This window comes from Loxodonta africana, chromosome 18, assembly GCF_030014295.1.
Source record: "Loxodonta africana isolate mLoxAfr1 chromosome 18, mLoxAfr1.hap2, whole genome shotgun sequence".
NCBI lineage: Eukaryota > Metazoa > Chordata > Mammalia > Proboscidea > Elephantidae > Loxodonta > Loxodonta africana.
Genome location: NC_087359.1, coordinates 82,057,206 through 82,083,490, shown reverse-complemented (window position 1 = coordinate 82,083,490; position 26,285 = coordinate 82,057,206). Strand labels below are relative to the sequence as shown.

At 40.4% G+C, this 26,285-nt stretch overlaps 1 protein-coding gene across 15 annotated transcripts in view; it reads right to left on the bottom strand.

The window, feature by feature from the left end:
* The window catches only part of NCOR1 (nuclear receptor corepressor 1), a 251,600-nt gene that overhangs the window by 42,149 nt on the left and 183,166 nt on the right, over positions 1–26,285 (bottom strand). For 12 of the 15 annotated variants that reach the window (XR_010318467.1, XM_064271844.1, XM_064271846.1 and 9 more), the window contains 11 exons: positions 22,758–22,931; positions 21,832–21,992; positions 16,497–16,617; positions 16,298–16,399; positions 15,871–15,971; positions 10,929–11,097; positions 9,001–9,141; positions 7,367–7,450; positions 6,713–6,969; positions 6,037–6,397; positions 4,020–4,247 (listed from right to left, as the gene is read on the bottom strand). Coding sequence is in view for 14 of the 15 variants with exons in the window: in XM_064271844.1 (XP_064127914.1) it covers positions 4,020–4,247; positions 6,037–6,397; positions 6,713–6,969; positions 7,367–7,450; positions 9,001–9,141; positions 10,929–11,097; positions 15,871–15,971; positions 16,298–16,399; positions 16,497–16,617; positions 21,832–21,992; positions 22,758–22,931 (1,899 nt within the window). In the remaining variant the exon portion in view is untranslated. The remainder of the gene's footprint in view (positions 1–4,019; positions 4,248–6,036; positions 6,398–6,712; positions 6,970–7,366; positions 7,451–9,000; positions 9,142–10,928; positions 11,098–15,870; positions 15,972–16,297; positions 16,400–16,496; positions 16,618–21,831; positions 21,993–22,757; positions 22,932–26,285) is intronic. The other 3 variants (XM_064271853.1, XM_010600144.3, XM_064271856.1) reach the window with 1 other exon arrangement.

Below are 26,285 nucleotides of genomic sequence, written 5' to 3'. Positions count from 1 at the left end.
CCAAACGGAAATATATATGAAAACGCTTTGACAAATAGTAAACTTCACTTTCCAAGGGGTGATGAGGATTAGTCTATAAGCATCTAATTAGAACAGAATTAAGATCTTTCTGTAAAGGGTCAGATGATAAGTATTTTAGGCTTTGTGGGCCATAACATCTCCGTCCTGGCTACTCAGCCCTGCCATTCCACTGTAAGAGCAGTCATAAGCCCACTGCCGTTGAGTTGATTCTGACTTCAGAGCAATCCCACAGGACAAAGTAGAGCTGCCCCACAGGACAGAGTAGAGCTGCCCCACAGGACAGAGTAGAGCTGCCCCACAGGACAGAGTAGAACTGCCCCACAGGACAGAGAAGAACTGCCCCACAGGACAGAGAAGAACCGCCCCACAGGACAGAGTAGAACCGCCCCACAGGACAGAGAAGAACCACCCCACAGGAAAGAGTAGAGCTGTCCCACAGGACAGAGTAGAACTGCCCCACAGGACAGAGTAGAGCTGCCCCACAGGACAGAGAAGAACTGCCTGCCCCACAGGACAGAGTAGAGCTGCCCCACAGGACAGAGTAGAACTGCCCCACAGGACAGAGAAGAACTGCCTGCCCCACAGGACAGAGAAGAACTGCCCCACAGGACAGAGAAGAGCTGCCCCACAGGACAGAGTAGAGCTGCCCCACAGGACAGAGAAGAACTGCCCCACAGGACAGAGTAGAGCTGTCCCACAGGACAGAGAAGAACTGCCCCACAGGACAGAGTAGAGCTGCCCCACAGGACAGAGAAGAACTGCCCCACAGGACAGAGAAGAGCTGCCCCACAGGACAGAGTAGAGCTGCCCCACAGGACAGAGAAGAGCTGCCCCACAGGACAGAGTAGAGCTGCCCCACAGGACAGAGTAGAGCTGCCCCACAGGACAGAGAAGAGCTGCCCCACAGGACAGAGTAGAGCTGTCCCACAGGACAGAGAAGAACTGTCCCACAGGACATGGAAGAACTGCCCCACAGGGTCTCTAATGCTGTAAATCTTTATGGAAGCAGACTGTCACATCTTTCTCCCGTGGAGCAACTGGTGGGTTCAAACTGCCAGCCCTTTGGTTAGCAGCTGAGCGCTTAACCACTGTGCCACCTGAAAGGAGCCATAGATAATATATAAACGGTTGGGTGTGGCTGTGTTCTAATAAAATTTCATTTACAGAAACAAGCAGCAGCAGGATTTGGCCCATGGGCTGACGTTTGCCAACTGCTGGTTTAGAGTGAGACATCAGGTGCTGGGAAGGGAAAGGTATGACAAAAAGTAGAACACGGTGTCTTCCATAGTCCAGGTCAGGCTCAAAAATGACAAGCAAATGAAACTGCTATGAAACAAAGGACTACAATAAATCAATTTTGTCTGAAAATTTGAGTGAACTACTTTATATCTATACGTTCTACCTAAAAAAAAAAAGACAAGTTTCCTGAAATGTTTGCTTCCCTTTCATTCAGAACTCCTAGCCAGGTTTTAAACTCTGTCAGCTCGCTCTGGGTTACTTCTGCCTCAGCTCTGGCAGGCAGTACCCTAAGAACCAGTAAGCAGCATTTGGGCCCCTCTGGAAACTTTTTTTTCTCAAGTGAAAAATAATTTGATGGCACTGACCTAGCTTCCAGATAAAATATTTTCTTCAAGGACCTTGATGCACCTACTCCTCACTTAATTACTGTCTTGTTATCCAACGTTGTGCATTTATGACAATAGTAAAAAATCTACTATCCAACTATCTTGAACATTAACAATGTACATCTGGCAGTAATGAATGCTGAAGTGTGAAGCAAGAATAACACTGGCTATGATGGTTAAGGTCATGTGTCAGCTCGGCTGGACCATGGTTCTCAGTGGTTTGGCAGTTACGTAATGTGATTTGCTAGTTATGCAATGATAAAGTCATCTGCCTTTTTGGATCTGATGTGGTCATCCTCCGTTTTTGCATAATGACCCAGTTTTTAAAACCTAACCATGTCGATAAGTAAGGAGTGTGTATACTATGAAATGTAAAGAATAATTAGAAATCTTTGCTTTTTAATTTGGCACACCGGTAATGAAAAATGCTTTCCTAAAGACCAAGGTGACACAAGAATTCCGTGCCTGTTCCAACTTGGAGGATGTAACAAGCCACTTATGCTTGAAAAGAGGCAGAATCAGAACATAAACACATGTGGCTGAGGGTTCGACCAGCAGCAGCAGGACGATGAGCAAGGGCTGGGACATGGGATGGGCCAGAGGGAGCTGGCACAGGTGAACTATGACGGCATGGCAGAAACTCTTCCCCGACTTGCTGACCTGGCTCACCTTCTCCTTTCCCTTTCTGAAATACACTGGCCTGTGCCATGGGCGGCTGCAGCTCTGTGCCCAGGATAGACTGCTCTCTAGTGACCTGCAGTCTTCTGTACCTACCAGAATTATGTATACCAACAGTCAGTGAGGTGTGTGCCAAACTGTTTTTGCCATGTGCAGTTGTTGCTGTTATTATGTAACTTAATTAAATAATCCACGGGCTGATGAAATAATGAAATCTTTCACTGAAAACTAATTTGACTGCTTGAGAAAGACTTAATAGAGAAATTGAATCAGGTGTGGACTAGACTGCAGAAAAAAATCTAGGATTCTGTACTTAGACTGACACACATATATATATATTGACATTTATATTAATATAGATAATTCTAGGTTCACTTAAAAAACCACACCTGGGATATTTACTGCCTTATGAGTATGGTTTATAAGAAAGACAATGGCGGTGCTGTTCAATCAGTGGGCCTACATTCTACGAAAATTTTGTCCTTAAGTAACTCACTTAATAAACAAAACAAACCCGATGCCGTGGAGTCAATTCTGACTCACAGTGACCCTATAGGACAGGGCAGAGCTGCCCCATAGAGCTTCCAAGGAGCTCCTGGTGGATATGAACTGCTGATCTTCTGGTAAGCAATCTTAGCACTTAACCACTATGCCACCAGGGTTTCCAACTCACTTAATAGTCAGTGGCAAATGAGTATCCATTTATAATATAAATTAAAATGTTTAAGGCATGTCTATATCATTTTAAAATAATCCTTCACATTAACTTTTTCATCAGCTTAATCGGATAATGGGTTTTCAATCACATGTCACGTATTATTTTTAGTTCTTTATCAGGCACTGTTAATGCTGTGTTTCTTGATTTGGGTGCTGGTAACATGGGATGTTGTGTTTGTGAAAATTCAATGAGCTGAGCACTAATGATATATGCAATTTTCTGCATATTATACACTTTGATATAAGTTTAAAAAGCTGTATTTCTTTGCCATAAATTATCACTACGCCCTGTGTAAATCCTCACAACTGGACCAATGAGCAACATCATGATAAACGGAGAAAAGATTGAAGTTGTCAAGGATTTCATTTTACCTGGATCTACAATCAACAGATGTGGAAGCAGCAGTCAAGAAATCAAAAGATGCATTGCACTGGGTAAATCTGCTGCAAAGGACCTCTTCAAAGTGTTGAAGAGCACAGATGTCACCCTGAAGACTAAGGTGCGCCTGACCCAAGCCATGGTATTTTCAATCGCATCATATGCATGTGAAAGCTGGACAATAAGTAAGGAAGACCGAAGAAGAATTGACGCCTTTGAATTGTGGTATTGGCAAAGAATATTGAATATCCCATGGACTGCCAAAAGAATGAACAAATCTGTCTTGGAAGAAGTACAACCAGAATGCTCCTTAGAAGAAGGATGGCGAGACTGCATCTTACACACTTTGGACCTGCTGTCAGGAGGGATCAGTCCCTGGAGAAGGACATCATGCTTGGCAGAGTACAGGGTCAGCGGAAAAGAGGAAGACCCTCAACAAGGTGGACTGACACAGTGGCTTCAACAATGAGGTCAAGCATAACAACAATTGTGAGGATGGCTCAGGACCGGGCAGTGTTTCGTTCTGTTGCGCATAGGGTCGCTATGAGTCAGGACTGACTCAACAGCACCTAACAACTACAACGACAACCTGTGCTTACCAGGATCCAGAGCCCTGTGAAACGGCATTGCTGGGTCCAAGTGTGTGGGAAGATGGCTCCGATAGACCTCTCCTGCCCCGTTGCCCCTGTGATGGGGATCGAAAGGGCTGTGGCTTACTACAGGATCCACCCCAGGAACTGGAGACTTGGCTGCTAGGCTTTCCCTCTGGGTAGGGGTAAGTGTAGATTTTCTTTCATGACTGGTAGACTTGCTGGAAGAAACTGTAACTGGAAAAAAGAGCCAATACCACAAATTCTTAAGCAAACTTGCTAAATATGATAATATTTATCCATTTCTCAACCACTTAGGCACAGACTACAATCATATAGTATTTTGATCTTTCCTCTCCCCTAAACATTTAACATTCAATGTTGGTTTGAAACATGCAAACGCGAAACGTTCTTCTAGTGAAGAACTACTAGAAGCTTTTGAGATTTGGAGAACTGTCACCTTTTAGATTATAGCACCAGCCATTTTACTCTTAAAAACGAAGTTCAACACTTCTCTTTAAATCCCATTATAAATGATTTTTGTTTCTGCATCACTTTGGCATTCTAAATTTTTTAAGTCTCACATGTAACAAATCTCAATTTCCTCTTTGCTTCCGTTACCCTCTTCAGTTGCCCTGCTGCCCACTAATCACTAAGTTACACTAGTATCTCCTTTGCTCTGTGTTTTTGTCTGCATTTCCACAATGGTTTTCTCATCACCTTGCCAACGCCAATATTCTCCCTACTCGAGCCCCTGATTTTCTAAACAGTGTTACTGAGAATAGTTAAGCTGTCCTACTGATGCCTATCATATCCAAACACTTATTGGCCATCACTTTCGTTATTAATATTTTAAATTGTAATAAAACACACATACTGTAAAATTTACCGTTTTAAAGCATACGATTCTGTGACATTACATACATTCATAATGTTATATAACAATCACCATGAGCTAGTTATTAATATTTTGATAATATCAACTTTGTCACAATCAAACAGATCTGCCCGTTAGGGTCTCATGCTGGTTTATCACATCTCCTGCCAAGTCCCACCTGGCTCAAATGTGGAGTGTGCTTTCACTCTGCAGTGTGGTTCTTCTCCTTCAAAACCTAGAGCCAAAGGTTCTAGATTCATCACCCTACCCATAACACCAAGTACTTTGTTTTTCTCTTCCCTCTGTTCTATTCCTCTCCCATCCCCTAAAAAACTCTTCACCTTTATAACCTATGCCATGTCCAGCCCAGGACCTTCCATATGATAAGCCCTCAATAAATATGTATTGCAATAAAATTAAAAATAATAAGTGGATACATCTTTTGTATTATTTTGGGGACTACCTGATAAAATCAATGCCCCATACCTCACTGATGTAACTGCCAGCAGCATGAACCCCAAAGCGTGGGGTTATGATGATAACAACAGTAACAGTAAAAACAATAATATAGTTCACGTGTCTTTAGTCCTTGCTACATATTAGCCCTATCCTAAGTTCTTTAAATGTATTGCCTCATTTTATTTCACAACAATTAAGTAGGTACTATGAGTTGACAGAGACTCAATGGCAATGGGCTTGGTTTGGTTTTAATATTATCTTACCATTTTACAGATGAGGAAACTAAGGCACAAAAAAGTTACATAACTTATTCAAGTCCATGAGTATGTGCAAGCCTAAATAACTCAAGTCTAAGTAGCTTCAGAATCTAAACTTTAACTACCATACCACACTGCCACTGAAGAAACCCCCATCAAAACTCGCTTCCAGAAAACCTGGCAGGACTACCTATAAACCACCACTCTCATTCTGGAGCATTTCTGGACTCCATCATACTTCACACTTGCCTTATGTATGTGGTATTTTACCTAAAAGTGTGCCTGCTCTTAGTCTGGTAACCTTCTATAGCCCGAGCACAAAGCACAGCCTGCAGATATTATGATTTAAAACTAACAATTTGATCTTCACTACTTGCTACAGGTGAAAAAACGCAATAAAAATGATGAGACACAGGCAATAAAAGGAACATACCATCAGAGGTTCTACTCATCATGGGTGAGCCTCTGGACATGGTGCTTGGATAGCTCACAGGTGTCCTCCGGGCACTGGTATCCTCATAAATCCCTGGGCTCAGCTGTGCTTTGGGAGCTTCGTGAAGTGTTGACCTAAGAACGGAAGGGCCGGAGCTTACCACCGACGTGTGCCGGGAACGCACGGGCTCGCCTGCCTTCACGTCCTCGTACTTTCCCCGTTCTATCACTTTTATGTTCTCTGGTACACTTTCCAGTGGAGGCATTCCACGGGCTAGTTTACTAGGTCCTGTGATTAAGGATTTGACATTGTGTTTGATGGCGGATTGACCTGAGTTGCTGTCATACTTTATCGGTGTACCCTAAAGGGAAAGAAACAAACATCGCAGGTTGCCTGAGTCATCTGGATGCTTTCCCATCGCAGGTCTATGCTTGGCTCATGGTGGTCACACTGTGCTGTAATAGTCTAAACTGTCTGTGTGGCTGCTCAGTCAGAAACCCACTGACCCTGCGTTGCGTACTTGACCACATTTTATACTGCACACCACAGACACAAGAAAAACTGAGGGTCTGGCATCATAAGAAAGATTTATAATTAAATCATATTTTAAAAAATGCTACATAAATATCACAGGCTAAAGTGGAATTGCTGAAAATAGGGAACACAAACTAGTTACCTGGGAGATGGAACCCTCAATTATCGGCCTTGTGCTTTGGACCACTTCTGGAGTCTTTCGGCTTTCCTGAGTTAGAATATCTTGCCGTGGAATCTCATGAATGGAACGCCCCATTTCTTTGATGGTAGTAATGCCATCGTATGGTTTTCCTTTGGTAATGGCGCCTTCAAACGCTCGTATGGGAGGACTCTCCCTCTTAATCTGCTTGGGATATTTAAGGCCATCTTCAAAGCTTTCAGCTGTTGCTCGTGGTGTGCCTTCAAAAAGAATTCAAGAAAGATATATTTATTTAAAATAATGCCTAGCCACCTTTCAGTTCCTAATCAATTTTGTTTTCAGTAGATCCTCAAATAGTATTCATCAGTCATTATCTCTTTAAAGTGGTTCAAGATATAATAACATCACTCGTCACAACCACAGAATGGTTCTCACTTAAAGAAAACGTCTATATATTAAAATATTAGGCAACCCTCATCTTCAAATAAAGTATGTAGCTAAGAAACAGAAAAATTATAATCACATTAATAGTTAATATTTTAAAAGTGAAAATATCTCGAAAAGCAGGCTCCAGGCATTGTAAATTAATGTCCAACTATGATGACTCTGCCAGTAAGATGGTCATGAATAAAAAGCCAAAATGAGCAGAAAGGTTACCCTGCATGATGGAACCAGACAGCACAGTCCTATCTTTGAGGTCAGGATGAGGGCTCCCCCGGGGCAACGCTCGGCATATCAGCCCTTTTGAAATAAGAAAGCAATTCAAGTATTAAACATCATGTCTGTGTCAGCTCTAAATCCTTAATGCTGTCTTTAGGGTATATATATATATATATATATATATATATATATATATATATATATATATATATATATATATTTCATCGGATTTATTTCCTTCAAAATTTTTTCTTTTCTATCTTATTTTTTGGTGAAAATACACATGGCAAAAGATACACCATTTCTACAATTCTACTGTACAATTTAGTGACTTGATAACATTCACATAGATAATTCTTTAAAAGAACACAATGTTCAAGGCAGACATACTTTACTAATTAAACTAAACTGTTGTTTGATTCAAAGAGGACTTCAGGGGATAGTTTTGGTTTAGGGTCTAAGATTTAAAGATTATCCCAGGTCCAGCTCCAGTGGCAATGAGGGAAGCATCCTATTTCCTCCTCTGATTTCTAACTCTCCTTCTTCTACAGTATATATTTTTTACGTGAGTTCTATGGAGAAAGGCACGTCATTTTCAATTTGCAAAATATTCAGAAGAATATCATGGAAAAAAAGTTGGAGATACCCAACATGACATTACACAAAGAAAATGGCTATGAAGGTATCTATTTTAGGTCAGAAAGAAAAATACTTTCAACACTAAATCTAAAACCCCAATGTTTCCTTATTAAGGAGAAAGAAGTTAAAGAAGGATCTGAGATCATTGCTTAGATCTGAAATATATTGTTGAGAAACAGAAAACATGAAATATTGGTAGTACAAAAATAGGGAAAACACATTACATAGAACATGTAAATCAAGAGTTACAAATACCCTCTTCAAGGTTTTACATTACACAGTCTGTAAATCTGAACCAAGGGCTGGAAATAAGGACAGGCATTTACTCGGAAGAAGAAGTTTTTTTTCTTTTTTTTAAATACAGAGAAAATCCAGCTCATAGAAAATTACATAGGAGTTGAAACTTCAGAAGTCCTTATTCTGCTTTTAGTATTTCATCTGGATTCAAATTAAGCAGTCATGACAGGTTAGGATTTAAAGAAAATGAGTCATTAACAACTCCAAAAAAAAAAAAAAAAATACAGCTATTATTTTTTTTGAATGCATATTACCTGATCAGCACCAGGTTAGACACCTGAGGAGCTCTGTCTCTTTTTTTCAAAGAAGGTACAATCCCTTAATTTACAGAAGAAGAAAGAGGCACAAAGAAATTCACCAAGAAAGGGTGAAGCTGGGATTCCAATACATGCCTTTGCTCTTTCCATTACACCATTTACCTGCCTCACAATAGGCATAACCTACAAGCCGTATGAGCTTTCCAATATGAGCATTCCAGTAGTTACCCAGTAGTTACCAGTTATCTTTTATCTTTAATTCCTACCACTGTTATGCACCACTTGATTTATATTTAAGCATAAATTTACATTAACATAAATATAAATTTATATATGTGTCATATTTAAATTTCAGATAGAAATGCCAGAAAGGTTGAATTCAACAATGCTAACTTACAAAATTAAAACTATCTGAGTAATGTTCTAGAAACACTTTACCCTCTAAAGGTGCTGACACAGGAGACTCCCTCATCGACATCCCTTGTTTTGTATTTCCTTCCACAGATTCATAGCTTCGCTTTAAACTGATTTCATGAGCTGTTCTTGGACTCCGAGTCCCTTCTCTGGCATTCTTAATATCTGCAGAATACAGAAACAAGAATTGCTCAGACAGAGCCCATGTCCAACACTGAAGAGTAAGTAAGTTATATTAATTTCACAGTCTATTTTAAAAGCACAACATACAGACTTGTCTTAATCTACAATGTACATCTATGTACAGGATATTCATAAAAAATGTTTTCATACATTCTCATATATTTATTAGGTACCTACTATGTAGCAGGCAGATGCTAGGCCTTGCAGATAAAAGTAACAAATCAGAAGTCCCATCCCTCACGGAATTTATCGAATCTCCACAGCACCTAACAACAAGGGATGAGTGCGCAAAGAAAAACCTGAAGACATAAGCCGGGAGCAGATCACGTAGGGGTGTGTAAGCCACTGTAAGGGGCTTGCAGTTATCCCAAGGGCAATGGAAAGTCAAACAGGAAAGTGGTATGATATACACCTTTAAATACAGGTAAGACAGAAAGTGAAAAGACGGTTGGGGAGACAATGAGTTACCCACATGAAAGACAATGGTGGCAGCAGAGGCTACAAAGAAATGGGTGGGTTCCAGAGACCTTAGGAAATAGAAATGACTTTAGTGACTGGCTGGATGTGGAAACAGGGAGGAATCAAAGGTGACATCCAGATTTCATTAATATTTTCATTCAGAAACAAAATGTAAATCACTAATTTTTTGGCTTGCCTGAATCAAAGCCTAGATTGCTATATTGGTTTTATATATAAAATTCTATTCAAATTATGCCAGAAATGTTAAAACAAAAAGGGCAGAAGGAAATAAAAATACCAAACATTTTCTATCAGGTACTCTGTATTCACACACTTTATTTTTTTATATTAAAGGGGAAAGCTTAGACATAGGTAATGACTAGTCTAAGGTCACAAAGACAACCCAACGTGACCCACTGCCATCAACTCAATTCTGACTCATGGTGACCCTATAGGACAGAGCAGAACTGCCCATAGGACTTCTAAGGCTGTAATCTTTATGGAAGGAGACTGCCACATCTTTCTCTTGCAAAGTGGCTAGTGGGTTTGAACAGCCAACCCTTCTATTAGCAGCTGACCATTTTAACCACTGTGCTACCAGGACTCCTTGTCACTGTCAGTTGCAAATGAGAACTCAAACCTAGTCAATCCCGTGGTTGGCACTGATACCATACCTAAGTCATTCTTATAAAAAATGGTACTGGGAAAATGTAACTCAAGAATACATCTAAAAAAATGCTTACGTTATTAACATAAAAACACAGATGTTAAAATAGTTTTATTAAAGGAAATTTTAAATCTAATATTTTTCCAAGATAATGAGATTTTTATATCTACTCCCTAATTTTTAACTTATAAAGTATGAAAACCTTTAAAAGAAAAGCAATTCTATTACAGTTCAACAAATACTCTCTTCCTAGGTTAAACCACCTGACGAGTTGACACTATGGGACACTTAAAGTGGGCTCTACACTGTGTTAATTTTTACTAACAATCTCAGTTAATTTCTACAGAAGTTTCAGGAGCTAGGTACTATTACTAACCCCATTTTACATATAAAATTCTATTCAATAAATGCCAGAAATGTTAAAACAGGAAGGGGAGAAGAAAATAAGAAAACTACCATTCATTTTGCATCAGGTCCTGTGTGTAAAAAAAAAAAAAATTTTTTTTGTGTGCGTGTGTGTGTGTACCTGACTTTAAATAGGGGACACGTGGGCTCGGGGAAGGTAAACTGACTTCCCTGAAGCAAGTAATGTGGGAGAATCGGAACCTGCGTCTTTTATAGAATATACACATGCAGTACTTACTATCGTAGGATAAGATGTGTCCACTTTTGCCTTCATAAATAACATGGCCTTTGGATGCAGCTTCCTCTCTGCCTTTCTCAGGACTGTTCTCTTCAATAGGCATTCTAGAAATGGATCCCTTCACCAAAGCCTCAGTTGGTATGCCAGCCTGGGACAGAGCTGGGGTGCCCTGTCATTAAATCAAACACAAGCACCAGAAGAGTTACTCAAGTTTAGTGAAAATTCAAGGTGCCAGAGAATTTAACTTAACACATAAAGAGCCGACAGATCAATCGATACCTTAAACGAAGAAAGCCCAAGCACAAGAGGGGAAATCAGACTTTTTTAACAACAAAGAAATCCTATACCTTTGTCCTTGAACTCTGCCACACAGAACTTGTTAAATGACTGTAGATATGTTAGTTATACCAGTTTTGTTTTCCATCTTGAAGGGAAACCACTATTAAGGCACTCAGAAAAGAAGTTTGTCTTCAGGCCTAAAATCATGCACATATAATAAAGGTTTCACAAAGTTCCTAACAAAAACAAGCCTTGATAAATTAAGTTTTACGTTTAGAGTACTACAACTCTCTCTCATATTGTGATGAGAGGGAAAAAGAACCTTCAGTTCTTGAACTGTCTGCTGTGTTAGGCCTTTGGTCATCAACAAGAGGAAGGAAGGGAAGCTAAGGAAGCTTTTGTTCTGATACTGATTCAGCTTCTGTCACCATCTGAGTTTCACCATCACCAGTTCTCTTCTGGGTTGCGAATGACTGTGGTTGTTTTCACCCTTCTAAGCAGTGAGCCCTTTCTAGAGAAATTATTCACAGAACAGTTTGTAAACGTTGCTGAAAGCAATACATTTACTTGACCAGTCCAGTCATTAAACTAGCTCAATGGTAAACATCTGGAAATCCCTAACACCCACTTTGAAAGTGCTCATGTGGTACGGACAGATGGATCTGAAGATAAGCAGACAAAGCCCAGGCTCATCTGACCCAGTTCATACTGTCTTCCATGCACAGGGGACTAAGAAGAAACAATAATACATGAAGGCACAATTATTTTCCTTCAGTGTATACTAAAGCGTTAGCTTTTTAGATGAAAACTGAGTTCAATGGAAAGTAAACTTTGGCCAAACGTCGAAATAGAGATACGAAGAGTTAGTATTTAACTTTCTAGATTAGTACATGCCATAAAAACCAAAACCAAACCCACTGCCGTCAAGTCGATTCTGACTCATAGCGACCCTACAGGACAGAGTAGAACTGCCCCATAGAGTTTCCAAAGAGCACCTGGCGGATTTGAACTGCCGACCTTTTGGTTAGCAACCGTAGCACTTTACCACTACCCCACCAGGGTGTCCAGTATATGCCACATCCTCTGTAAATCCACATCTGGGGGAAAAATCACCTGAGAACCTTCTTAAAATTGAGTCTAATTCTCAATAAATTTCAAGTGGGAGCTGAAATTTTCATATTATTCTAACAAGCTTCTCTGGTCAGCAAGGTCCTAGCAAAAAGGTTCTCAAACAAGCATGAGGCCAAATCACCTGGAGGGCCTGCAAAAATGCAGATTGCTTGGCCCCATCCCTAGGGGCTCTGGTTTAGTAGGTCTGGGGTGGGATAAGAAAATTTACATTTTTTAGCATCTTCTCAGGTGATTGTAGTGTTGTTGATATAGGAACCACACCTGGAGAACGCTGTCATAGGGACTAGGAAGGAGACAATATGAACGGACCAGAAAACCTGTGACAGACACAGCCTGCAAAGCATATGATTCTGTTTACAATGACTTCCCTAAATAGACTTTTACTTTTTCCCTAAATAGTAAATAGACTTTTTCTATTACTACATTGATAGAAGGTGAGGATTGTTTTACATTTCAAACTGAAACTAACATCTAACTGAGGAAAAGAAAGACACTTCATTGATGAAAATTGGTCATTTACCTAGTTATATGGTCCTGTTATAACAGAAATAACCACAAGCAGATGGCTTTAACAAAGACAAATTTATTCTCTCAGTCTAGGAGGCTAGAAGTCTGAATTCAGCATGCCAGCTCCTGGGGAAGGGTTTCTCTCTCTGTTGGTTCTGGGAGAAGGTCCTTGTCATCAATCGCCCCTTGAGCTATGTGCTTCTTGGCACAGGGATCCCATGTCCAAAGGACGTGCTCTTTTCCCAGAGCTTCTTTCTTGGTGGTATGAGGTTCTTCTCCTCTCTGCTCGATTCGCTCTTTTATATCTCAAAAGAGACTGACTCAACGTACAACCTAATCCTAGATTGATTGAGTCCTGCCTCATTAACATAATCACCTCTAACCCTGCCTCATTAACATTATAGAGATACGGTTTACAACACATAAGAAAATCACATAAGATCACAAAATGGGAGGCAATCACATAATACTGGGAATCATGGCTAGCCAAGTTGATACATATTTTGGGGGGACACAATCCAATCCATGACATTCTACCCTTTGGCCCCCCAAAATTCATGTCCTTGCCACATGTAAAACACATTCACCCTATCGTATCATCCCAAAAATCTTATATCAGCTCCAAGTCCAAATTCCCTCCTGGGGAAAAATTCCTCTTTATCTGTGAAATCTAGAATACAAGTTATCTGCTTCCAAAGTACAATGGTGGAACAGGCACAAGGTAGACATTTCCATTATAAATGGGAGAAACTGAAGGAAAAGAAGGAATAAAAGACACGAAGCAAGTCAGCAGAACACACTACGTTAGCATTCAAGGCTTGAAAATAATTCTTTGTTCTCTAAGATCATTTAGGCAATGGCCCTTGCCCTCTAGACTCTGGATATTGGCCACACTCTCCGAATTCTGGATGGAGGTAGGTGTAGGGCCCTCTTCCCTGGGCTTCAGTTCTACCTTCCAGGCCCACTGGACAGCAATGCTGCTCCCTTGCATTTGGTTGGCCCCATTCTGCCAGTCCATCTGAGTGGCAACTCCACCTCTTCAGCCCTGTTCTTCTGCCCCTTGAGCATGGCAGCCCTGCCCCCTCAGATTTGGGCAGTGGATCTGGCCCCATACTGCTATCACTTGTGAAAGACACTCCTACACTCCAGAACCTAATTGGTAAAGATCTCACTCTTTGAAACCTAGGAGGCCGTGGCCCCACCCTTTGAAACCCCACAGGTCCTGGCCCTGCCCTTTGAAAGTGAGGCAGCTGTGCTTCCTGTGTTCCCTGTCCCTTCAGCTTCTGCTTCTTGGTTCCTTGGCCTTTTGGCTCATCGGGACTGCTCGGGCAAGTGTTCCGAAGCTCTTCAGCTCTACCAATAAGCACCTGGAGACACCCCACTCCACCAGTAAACCTCGACCTAAAGGCACTCAGCTCTCTCTCTGTGGGTCACCCAAGCTTAGCTCCACCAGTAAGCACCCACCCGGAAGAATCCAGCTCCACCAGGAAGCCTCCTGCGCAAAGGCTCTGAGCTCTCTCACTCCATGGGTTGGCCCCCATGCCGTCTTGCACTGGTCTCCTGGTTCTGCCACCGCCATTTCTCTGCTGCTGCTTCCCACTGTCTGTGCTGTTTCCAATGTTACAGCACTCCTCACTTCCTTCTGAGTCCTCACCAGAATTGTCCTTGATGTCCATAAGTCTACCAACAGTCTCTTCAAGGCAATCTAGACTGCTACTATTAAAAAAGAAACCCACTGCCATTGAGTCGATTCTGACTCATAGTGACCCCATAGGACAGAGTAGAACTGCCCCATAGAGTTTCCAAGGAGCACCTGGTGGATGTGAACTGCCGACCTTTTGGTTAGCAGCCATAACACTTAACCATTAACAGGGTTTTTCCCTGTTACTATTAGGCACTTGAAAACTCTTTCAGCTTCTACCCGCTACTCAGTTCTAAAACCGCTTCCACATTGTAGGTATCTATTACAGCAGCGCCTCCACTCTCCTGGTACCAAATTCGTAGTTATCTAGTGCTGCTACAACAGACATACCACAAGTAGATGGCTTTAACAAAGAGAAATTTATTCTCTCAGTCTAGGGGGCTGGAAGTCTGAATTTGGGGTGCCAGCTCCTGGGGAAGGCTCTCTCTCTGTGTTGGTTCTGGGAGAAGGTCCTTGTCATCTATCTTCCCTTGAGCCATGAGCTTCTCAGTGCAGGGATCCTAGGTCCGAACGGTGCACTCTTCTCCCAGAGCTTCTTTCTTGATGGTATGAGGTCCCACTCTTCTCCGCTTGATTCTCTCTTTTATATCTCAAAAGAGACTGACTCAATATACAATCTAATCCTGTAGATTGACTGAGTCCTGCCTCATTGACATAACTGCCTCTAATCCTGCCTCATTAATATCATAAAATAGAGGTAGGATTTACAATATATAGGAAAATCACATCAGATGACAAAATGGTGGACAACCACACAATACTGGGAATCACCGTCTAGCCAAGTTGACACTATTTCCGGGAGATACAATTCATGACATTTACTTAGTCCCAAGTTGGAAGAAGACAGTTGGTTTTTGTGCTTTTGTCAATTCTACCTGTATTGCCTAGTTTAGCATTACAGTCTAGCAAAGCAGCTTATATACTGAGATTATATACCTTCCTCTTCAAAAGGCACAAAGCAAGCAAATAATTCATAATGGTCTTCTTCTCAATTTCTATTTAAACCAAAGATGTGGTAAAACCTTTGTCAGGAACACAGTGAGAGCTGGATCAATTAAAACTCGTTTCTCTTGCCAATTTGCAAATAAGCAACCTTTTCAAACGAACCACAGTTTAAACAATACACTTTGTGGTCAAAACGATCACATTAATGTCTTTCTGTCACTAGTTAGAGGATCTGGGGTTTATTGTTACTGAGAACCAGTCCCATAACTCAGAATTAGTGACAAAACTGTATTGCTAGAGCAGCCAAAGCCTTACAGACTTTACCACCAGTTTTCTCATGAGTTTGTGTTCAGTATATGAGCAATGACCATCACTAACCTGAGTGATGGAGCCCCGCAGGGAGGGGATACCTTCCACTGATATTTTGCTGGTCGGGGTACCTCGAGTTATACTTCCCTCTTGGATGGCTCCAGTGGTACCTGAATAAAAACAAATTCATTAGCAAATTACACCCTCCACCCTGGCCAAAAAAAACCTACTTGGGAGAGAAGTGAGAAGGAAATAGCAGCACAAAAAGAATTTTTGTTTTATTGAAATGTACTTCTAAAATAATATTGCAATTATTAAAAAATGACTACTGAAATACAGAATTTCAAAGTTTTAAAAGTGTTTTATATGTAAAGAAAACCTAAATTTAGAATTTAAAGATTGTGACTTGAAAATCTACCATTAAAACATACAAAAGACTTACTTCAACAAGTTTCAAAATGGAAGTTTAATATTTCTGTCAAACAGCATATCTTACCTCTGACCACACCTTCATGCTGGGCCCTGACCAGTAGACCCTCTGGTTGTGAGTTTTGGCTTCGGGGAGAAAATTCTTCTTGCTTGATGTAGGGCACAGTAGCTGTGAACCAAAGAAAGGAAAACAGGATGATGTCAAGCACTGAATTAACGATTGTGATGCTACAAATGTAGAAACATAGCCATACTGAATCACTGACCTGATTTGGCAGGTTCCTGTTGCCGTGGTAGCCCAAGAGATATAGACCCCACTGAGGGCTTAGCTGTTTCTTGAGTGTAGGAAGCCTGGTTGTGAGAGGTCAAATATGTGCCAGGTGTTCCCTAAAAGTAATTTTAAAAGACTAAATAAACATTGTCTTTTCACAAGTTCTTTTATAAAGTTGCTTTTGTTCACAAATATTTATTTTTTAAAGCAGGTTACACCTCACCCTACCCGCTCAAAAATTAATTAATAGGTATTTGCAAAATAAGAAAATCCTTGCCATGGATTGCTTAAATTAAAAAAAAAAAATTTTAAAGGGAAGCAGACAATGTCTTCTGAAATTATCACAGATTACCCTATATAAATTACACATATAAAGTGCACTTGAAATGTAAACTACCATTACGAACAACATCATTCCTCTTAAAAATGCTATGGCAGTTGATTAGTAGTTACCAGGGGCTGGCGGGAGAAGAGAGTGGGAGTTACTGCTGAGGGCTGCTGAGTTTCTGTTTCGGGCAATATACAACCTTTGGAAATGGATGGTAGAAATGGTAGTACAACATGGTGAATGTAATTAAAATGACTGAATTATACACCTAAAAATGGCAAACTTTTTGTTATATGTTATTATACAAAAAAAAAAAAGTTATGGCAGAGTAACGTCAGTGAAAATGGCAGAGTAAGAACTTCCAAAAACTTTCCCTCATAAAATCAAAAAGAAAACTGGTAATAAGAATCAACTTTTTCAGAACTCTAGAAATTAACCAAAGGCTTGCAGCAATCTGGGAATGTTTATTCAAGAAAAATGGCTAAATCTAGGTAATAACAGTGAGCTTTGCCCCGTTCTAATTCTGACCTCCATTCTAGCTTGGCTGTAGCCCTAAAACTCTACAGCCCCAGTCATGGTTAAAACCAGCAATATGGCAGCCAACAGAGGGGGTAGAACAGGGTTAAAAAAAATAAACCCGCTGCCTTCAAGTCAATTATGACTCATGGTGACCCTACAGGACAGAGGAGAACTGCCCCATAGGTTTTCCAAGGAGTGGCAGGTGGATTTGAATTGCCGACCCTTTTGGTTAGTATGCCAACTCTTAACCACTATGCCACCCGGGCTCCAGAACGGGGTTAGAGCTCTTCAAAAGCTGCATTCCCAGATAAAAGTCACTATTTGACTTGTCTGGCGGTTCCCTGGGACAGAGTATTTACAAGGCTGTATTTACCTGACCTGACTTGGAGCCTGAAAAATACAAAAAGCCTCTTTTGGGATGAGGATGAAGGGAGGGCACATTTGTTGAAAGCAATTAGCAGTAAATGATTTTCTCTTGGCTTAAAAGGAAACACTGGGGAAGAGAGGTCTATAGAGGCTTAAAGCCCCCACATATATCCGGGAATCTAGAAAGCCACATGAATATGCAGGATTACGCACATGATCAGGAAATACCTAGAAAGGCCTAAAGCTTTCACCTCTGGCTGACCTTGGGGTTCTGTGCAAGCAGAAAGCTAAAGGTAAGACAGAACTGTAAACTGCCTGTCTGAGTGTTGAAAGCATGGCCCTGAGCAAAGGCTGGGAGCCCTATTGGTTCCACAGGTCTAAGGACATCTCCTTAACTGACCACTAAGCTAACCAAGCAGAGACTTAAGTGGTCACATACAACAAAGAATACAAACTTTACAAAATTAGTTCAGAAAATTCACTGAGCAAACAAAAACAAACAGCAACAATAACAAACTCTAGGAAGGGGAGAGAATCTGTGTTTTTGGAGTTGCCACATTACATTATGTAAAATGTCCAATTTCCAAGAGAAAATTACAAGACATGCAAAGAAACAAGAAAGTACGACTCATACATAGGAAAAGGAAAAAAAAAAAGTGCCTAGAAACTGTCCCTGAGGAAGCCCTGACATTGAATTTACTAGACAAAGACTTTAAATTAGTCAAACATATTCAAAGAACTATAAGGAAACCCTTTCTTCTAAAGAATTAAAGGAAAATATGAGAATGACGTCTCACCAAATAGAGACCTCATATCGATAAATTATAAAAAAGAACCAAACAGAATTCCTGCAGTTGAAAAATACAGTAAGATAAAGGGCATCTAGGAAAAACCCTTTAGTTAATATTATGCCTAACAGTGAAATACTGAATACCTTTTTCCTATGATTGGCAATGAGAAAAAAGAAATAAAAGGCATAAAGACTGGAAAGGAAGAAGTAAAACTGTCTATATTTACAGATGACATGCATCCATCGATAATCCCTAGAAATATGCCTCCCCCCAAAAAATACTAGAAATAATAAATGAATGTCACAAGAGACAAATATATAAAAATCAATTATATTTCTATATACTAGCAAAACTGGAAAATAATTTTTAAAATAATATCATTTATAATACCATAAAAACATCAAATACCCAGAAATAAACCTAACAAGATATACAAAACCCCTACAATAAAAACTACAAAACACTGCTGAGAAAATTAAAGATGACCTAAGTAAATGGAAAAATATACATGTTCATGAATTAGAAGACTCCATAATGTTAAAGTGCCCATTCCTACCCCAAACTGATCTATAGATTCAGTGCAATCCCCAATCAAAATCTCAGCAGACATTTTTTGTAGAAATTGACAAACTAATTATAAAATTTATATGGAAAGGTAAAAGACCTAAATTAGCCAAAACGATCTTTAAAAAGCAAAATATTGGAGCACTTACAAGATCTCGATACTTAACAGAGAGCTATGGTAATCAAGGAGCCCTGGTAGCGCAGTGGTTAAGAGCACGGCTGCTAATCAAAAGGTTGGCAGTTCAAATCCAGTAGCCACTCTCTGGACAACTCTATGGGGCTGTTCTACTCTGTCTTATAGAGTCACTGTGAGTCAGAATCCACTTAACCTTACCGGGTTTGGTTTACAGAAATCAATACTGTGAAACTGACCAAAGGATGGACAAGTACCGCATTTTTACACAAATAACGCCTGCCATTTACATTTGTTTGCCAGTCACGCCCTCCCCAAACCACTCCCCTCTCCGCGCCCCCCCAAGATGCTTTTGTAAGCACGCTATGCTAATTTACATGTAAAAAAATCGGCATAGTGTCCCGATAAAAATACCTGGGGTGGGGGGGAGGGTATGGTTGGCAAAAAAAACTGTAGAAGATGTGTGATATTTGCATAAAAATAAGGTAACATCAGTGGAACTGAAAAGAGAGTTCAAAAATACATCCCAACATACACGAAGTATTTTTGACCAAGACACTAAAGCAATCAAATGGAAGAAAGAAAGGACTCTGCAACCAATGTTCCCGGAACTGAAAATACATATGGAAAAACGAGTGTCTATTTCCCACCTCACACTGTACATAAAAACTAATCTGAGATGGATCACAGACCTAAACATAAAAGATAAAACTATATAAAACTAGAAGAAAACATCCACAATCTTGAATCAGGCAAAGATTTTCTTCAAGAGAAAGAACTAATCATATGAGGAAAAAAAACTGATACATAGACTTCATCAAAATTTAAAACTTCTGTTCATCAAAACACACTATTAAGAAAATAAAGACACAAGAGACACAGAAAATACTCATAATGCAGGCAGTCCCCAACTTAGGACAGGATTTCATTTCACCTACTCTGTTGTAAGTCAGCTGCGACATAAGTCAAATATCGCATTTCTACTTTAGTTTTCATTATTATTGCCTTTTATTATCAGTATCTTTATAAATCTGATTTTTGTCTTTGGGGGTTAGAAACATTACATATAAAAATACAGACATATTTTAATACATATATACATATTACTAATGATAAGATGTACCAAAAAAAACCCACATGGTCATTAAGTGTGGTTCATCATAACACAATTACATTGTAAGTTCGTGACTACCTGTACATATATCCAACACAGAATTTTCCTATATAATACAGTAAAACTCCAACAATCCAATTACAAAAGGGTCCAATAAAAATGAGTAATACTCATACAGCCATCTCACAAAGTCAGATATACAGCCAATAAGCACATGAAAAAGTGCTCAACATCTTTAGTTGCCAGGGAAGTGCAAGATAAAAACGAGATATTATTATACAGCCACTAATAAAAAACCAAACCAAACCCGTCACTGTCGAGTCGATTCCAACTTATAGCAACCCTAGAGGGCAGAGCAGAACTGTCCCATAGAGTTTCCAAGGAGCGCCTGGTGGATTCAAACTGCTGACCTTTTGGTTAGCAACTGTAGCACTTACCCACTACATCACCAGGGCTTCCACACACCCACTAGTATGACTAAAATGAAAAAGTGTGACAGGAGCAAATGATGAGGGTACAGGGCAACTGGAACTCACACACTGCTGGTAGCAGTGTAAAACAGTAGAACCCCTGTGGAAAATTATAAAGTAAAACATTATATCTACCCAGCAATTCCACTTCCAGGTAATTATACAAGAAAAATGAAAACCAAGGTCCACAGAGAGCCTTGAAAAAGAATGTTCACAATGGCTTTACTCATAGCAGTCGAAAACTAGGAACAGCTCAGGTTTCTATCGATGGGAGAACGGACAATCAAACTATGAATTATTATACAGCAGAAAAAAGGAAGAAACTACTGATTGCACAAAAACCCGGATGAATCTCTGAAGCCATTACGCTTCAGTAAAATAGGACAGACACAAGAGAGTGTATCCTGTATGGTTCCACATATACGCAGTTCCAGAAAAGGCAAAATTAATGTATGATAATAGAAAGCAGAAGAGTGGTCACTTCAGGCTATGAGGGGGCTGCTTAGGAAGGGGTATGTCTTCCTTTCCGAAGTGATGGAGGCGGTCGACACCTGACAGAGGTGTGGTCACTGCGTGCACACATTAGGCAAAACTAAACGAACTGTTAAGATGAGACCACAACTCAACTGATTTAAAAAATAATAATAATAAAGCTGGGGGAAAAAAAGAGATTTAGTTGGCCAAAGTCTGAACAAGGGCTTTCCTATGAGACCAATCATCTATAATTTAGAGCCTTTATAACAGTCAACAAATATTCCAATAATTGAAAATATTTCCTTTTACTTTATACTGCACTGAACTTCAAGGCTTATCTACACCTTCAGTAAATTAAACCAGGTGGTGTGCTACAGCCACTCAGTATGGGCACACAACTTGCACAAAGTGCAGATGTGTGGCAGGGAGAACAGTTTCTGGTCATTGTCTCTACAAGCTTCTTATCTGGATAGATTATTATTTATTATGACAAATAGGGGTGAGAAGCAGGGAAAAGTTTTGCCAAAGCAATATTCAACAGGAAATCTACGGTAAAGAGAAGCCCCTTTACCTGTGAGATGGAGCCTCCCATTATAAAGGACGGTTTTTCTGAAGCCACTGTGGTTTTGGATGATGGGATGAGAGGAGGCGGCGGCCTGGTTGGCCGAGTTGTTGGAAGCCGAACCCCTTCGGGAAGATTAGTTATCACTTGATGTGCAGCAGGCTGGAGCACTTTCAAAGGAAAAACAAATCATTTAAGATAGTCACTTTCCTAGTTTACAACACTACCCGTTTCAGTCTTTCCTGAATTTTTTAATCACAAATATAAATGCAAGACGAAGCCAAGGATGAAAATTTCTATTTTAAATTCCTCATTCACTTGAATTACACATATTTACGTACACACATTTAAGTCACAAATGGTATTTGTGAGAGTGAGATACTTAATTCCCTGTCAAAGCAGAGCTTTCAAGCCAAGGCCCATTTCAGGCTACCGCTGCTTGGCGTCCGCAAACTTCCACGTCCAGTCGTGTTTTTATCCTTCTCCATCATTTCTTTGGACCTTACAATGGATGTGAGGAAAAAGGGTGCTTAGGAATAGCTGGTATCACAACGTCGTAGAATTTACAGACATAATTGAAAACTTCTTTGCATCTTACATAACTTGACAAACATTTACTGATTCTGGCTCTCAGAATGCTTGAATTTCTTGGGGTCAGGGGGTGGAATCTCTAGAGTTTTACAGAGTACACGTACTCTTAAAAGAAAAGTCAGTCCATGTCACAATAAAAATGTGTGAACACAAATTTCCCAGCGGCCCGGTGAGTCTCATGTGAATACAACCGATGATGGGATGCAGAGAAACAACATCATTTTCAAAGAGGAAGGGCATGAGGACACATCCTGGAAGGGTGGTTCGTTCGTGAACTAGATAACCCGGTGCTGACATCTGCAGGGAGATGGCCACCAGCCACTGTGCAGAGGAATGAGATTTACCTGGCGGGACACTACAGCGGGCTGCACTCCTATCGGGCTGTGGAGCGGCTTTACTGACTTCTCTCGCAGAGGGCCTACACGGTGAGGCTGACCTTGCTGCTGTACTGTGCGTCTGTGCTTCCTGTTCTAGGGCACGTCTGACCTCAGCATAAGGCATATAGGCGACTGATTTTCCTAAGAAAGTTAAAGTTATCAAAATAAGGGAAGAACCCCAAATTAAAATAGTAAGTGTGAAAGGACCAAGCCCATACCATACAGGGGGCAGATCCATCTATATATTAATATCCAGATCTAAATATTTCACGGAGGGGAATCCACCCAAAGAGAGGTTTAGAAACCCTATAACCTAAATTCTGTATGTATGCACCATCTGTGATGTAATAGAGTCCTCAAAAATTAAATTATGATTTTTTTCCCCCTTTAAAGAACAAAGAACTCCTCTTTCCTCTCATTAGGAGACTCGAGTGTTTTCACTTGCAATAAAATCATAACATCCAAGCATCAGATTACCAAGTAATTCTATGAATTCAAGTCTCGTCTGAATTAGAGGTCAGATCTCTAAGAGCTTCAAATCTCTTATAATGAGCCTGTTCAAGCACACTGCTTAATATTCACAGAAATAAACGTAACTCAGAAATGAAAGAAGCCTTTAAGATGCAGATCCAACAAATCCAAAGCTTATAAACTATGAATACTGCTATAATAATGCTAATGAAAATACTTAACATTTAAATTACCTCTATATAAAGTATATTTTATATAAAGTATAATGATACTTTAACCAATTAAGGGGCATGCCAGAGATAGAGTTATACTAAGACTTAAAAAAAAAAAATCACAAATATATAATTTTTTCTTTCCAAATGAAACTGACACATTTTAGAAATTTTAGAAAATAAAAAAAGCAAAAAGAAAGTAAAAATCATCTGTGACCCTAACTACTTAGAGATTTTGGCCATTTTACTGTCTGCCAGGACAAAGGCCCACTCGTTTTCTTATCCTTTTACATTGTTTTCCTTACCTAGTCATATGTTTAGTCTTCCAGGTAACTCTAAGTTGAAGATCATTTTATTGAGTACTTTCTTCCAAAACAAAATATCACTGGGATTTTCAGAGGACTTGCATTACATTTATGAATAAACACAGGAGAAGGAACCTAGTTTTATCCATATAAACCAAAAAGGCCTGTTGCTGCCGAGTCGGTTCCAACTCATGGTGACCCCACAGGACAGAGCAGAACTCCCAGTGACCCCACAGGACAGAGCAGAACTCCCTGTGACCCCACAGGACAGAGCAGAACTCCCGGTGACCCCACAGGACAGAGCAGAACTCCCGGTGACCCCACAGGACAGAGCAGAACTCCCGGTGACCCCACAGGACAGAGCAGAACTCACGGTGACCCCACAGGACAGAGCAGAACTCCCGGTGACCCCACAGGACAGAGCAGAACTCCCGGTGACCCCACAGGACAGAGCAGAACTCCCGGTGACCCCACAGGACAGAGCAGAACTCCCGGTGACCCCACAGGACAGAGCAGAACTCACGGTGACCCCACAGGACAGAGCAGAACTCACGGTGACCCCACAGGACAGAGCAGAACTCACGGTGACCCCACAGGACAGAGCAGAACTCACGGTGACCCCACAGGACAGAGCAGAACTCACGGTGACCCCACAGGACAGAGCAGAACTCACGGTGACCCCACAGGACAGAGCAGAACTCACGGTGACCCCACAGGACAGAGCAGAACTCACGGTGACCCCACAGGACAGAGCAGAACTCACGGTGACCCCACAGGACAGAGCAGAATTGCTCCACAGGGTTTCCAAGGAGCAGCTGATGGATTTAAACTGCTGACCTTTTGGTTAGCAGCGCCACCAGGGCTAGTTTATTCATGTAGGTCTTATAAATTAATTGTTAAAAATTACCCTTAGGTGATTTATGTTTTTTTATATGCTGTCGTTAGATGCCACTGAGTCAACTTTCGACAGAGTAGAACTGCCCCATGGGGTTTTCTTGTCCATAATCTTTAAGAACGCAGATCATCAGGTCTTCCTCCTGCGGAGCCACTGGGTGGGTTCGAACTGCCAACTCTTTTTCATATATTTGTTTATGTTGTTAACTAATTACTGCAGGAAAAATCACTTTTTCCTTTTTAAAAAATTTAACGTTAACTGTGAGTCGGAATTGACCTGAAGGCACTGGGTTTGGGTAACGTTAACTGTACTATAAATTCAGTGCCCGATTGTTTTTGTCATTTCCAGTAAGTTTATGTAGAAAAATCCAATTAGTCATTAAAAAAAAAAAAAAAAAAGATACACATTTACATGTTTGTGAACAGCAATTTAAATCACCGTGTACCCAGAGCTGGGAAAAACCACCAAAGAAACAACACACACACACACAGACACACACACACAGACACACACACACACACACACAAAGACACACAGACACACACAGGGCTGCACTCAGTTGCACAGCAGCATTAACTCTTATCTCAACTGCACAGAGTTTGTTACACTTGCATTTTTAGTTCAATTCTATCTCTATGTGCATAAGTCTGAATTTTTCACTGTAGGAACAGAGGCCTCAAGTTGTATTACTGGAAAGTAAAAAAAACTCTTCTGTAAGTCTTTTCTCAAGCTTTTCGGAAGATGGAAAAGCTTTAAACTACTTGACCGTAGGTATGGGTACCATTCACATCCAGAGATGATAATGCGACCGAACAGCTGGACAACAGGTGCTGCCTGTTACTTTCTCAGTGAGATCATGAAGGGAAAAGCCAAAACCATGGTCCTGATTCAGCTGATCTATACCAGTGTGTTTAGGAGCCCTGGTGGCGCAGTGGTTAAAGCACTTCGCTGCTAACTGAAAGGTCAGTGGCTGCAACCCAAAAGCCGCTCTGTGCGAGAAAGATGTGGCAGTCGGCTTCCATAAAGATTACAGCCTTGGAAACTATGGCAGAAGTTCTACTCTGTCTTATAGGGTCGCTGGGAGTAGAAATCAACTCAATGGCAATGAGTTTGGTATAGCAGTATTGGTAAGGTTTTACACATAAAACCACATTCTTACTATAATTAACATTCTATAAACTGCTCTATGATTTGCACTTAAAACATTTTTATCAACCTCTCTACACACAAGCAGTTTAGCTGCAAATGCTTGAATGTAATTTGGGAGATTATCCTGTATACTGAACACAGTAGGACAGCTATGAACTCAAGAGAGACTTGTTAAATACACAGTTGGATGAATATACTAGATAAATTAGCTAGAACAAAACCTAACGTTGGGATAAAATGTAAGCAACTGCCTCACTTTGTACACAGTCATCTTGAACCAAACTGTAAAAGTCTCGGTGTTATATTAATCAAAGTATAATTACAGGTTGGCTTTAAGACCACTGTATTATGATTAAAAATTAGGTTACCACTCAGATCTAAAAATCACACAGATTACTGCGACTGACAACCCAGAAATCTAGTTCACAGTTTAGAGACTCAGAATTTTGGGCTCTAGCCTGGT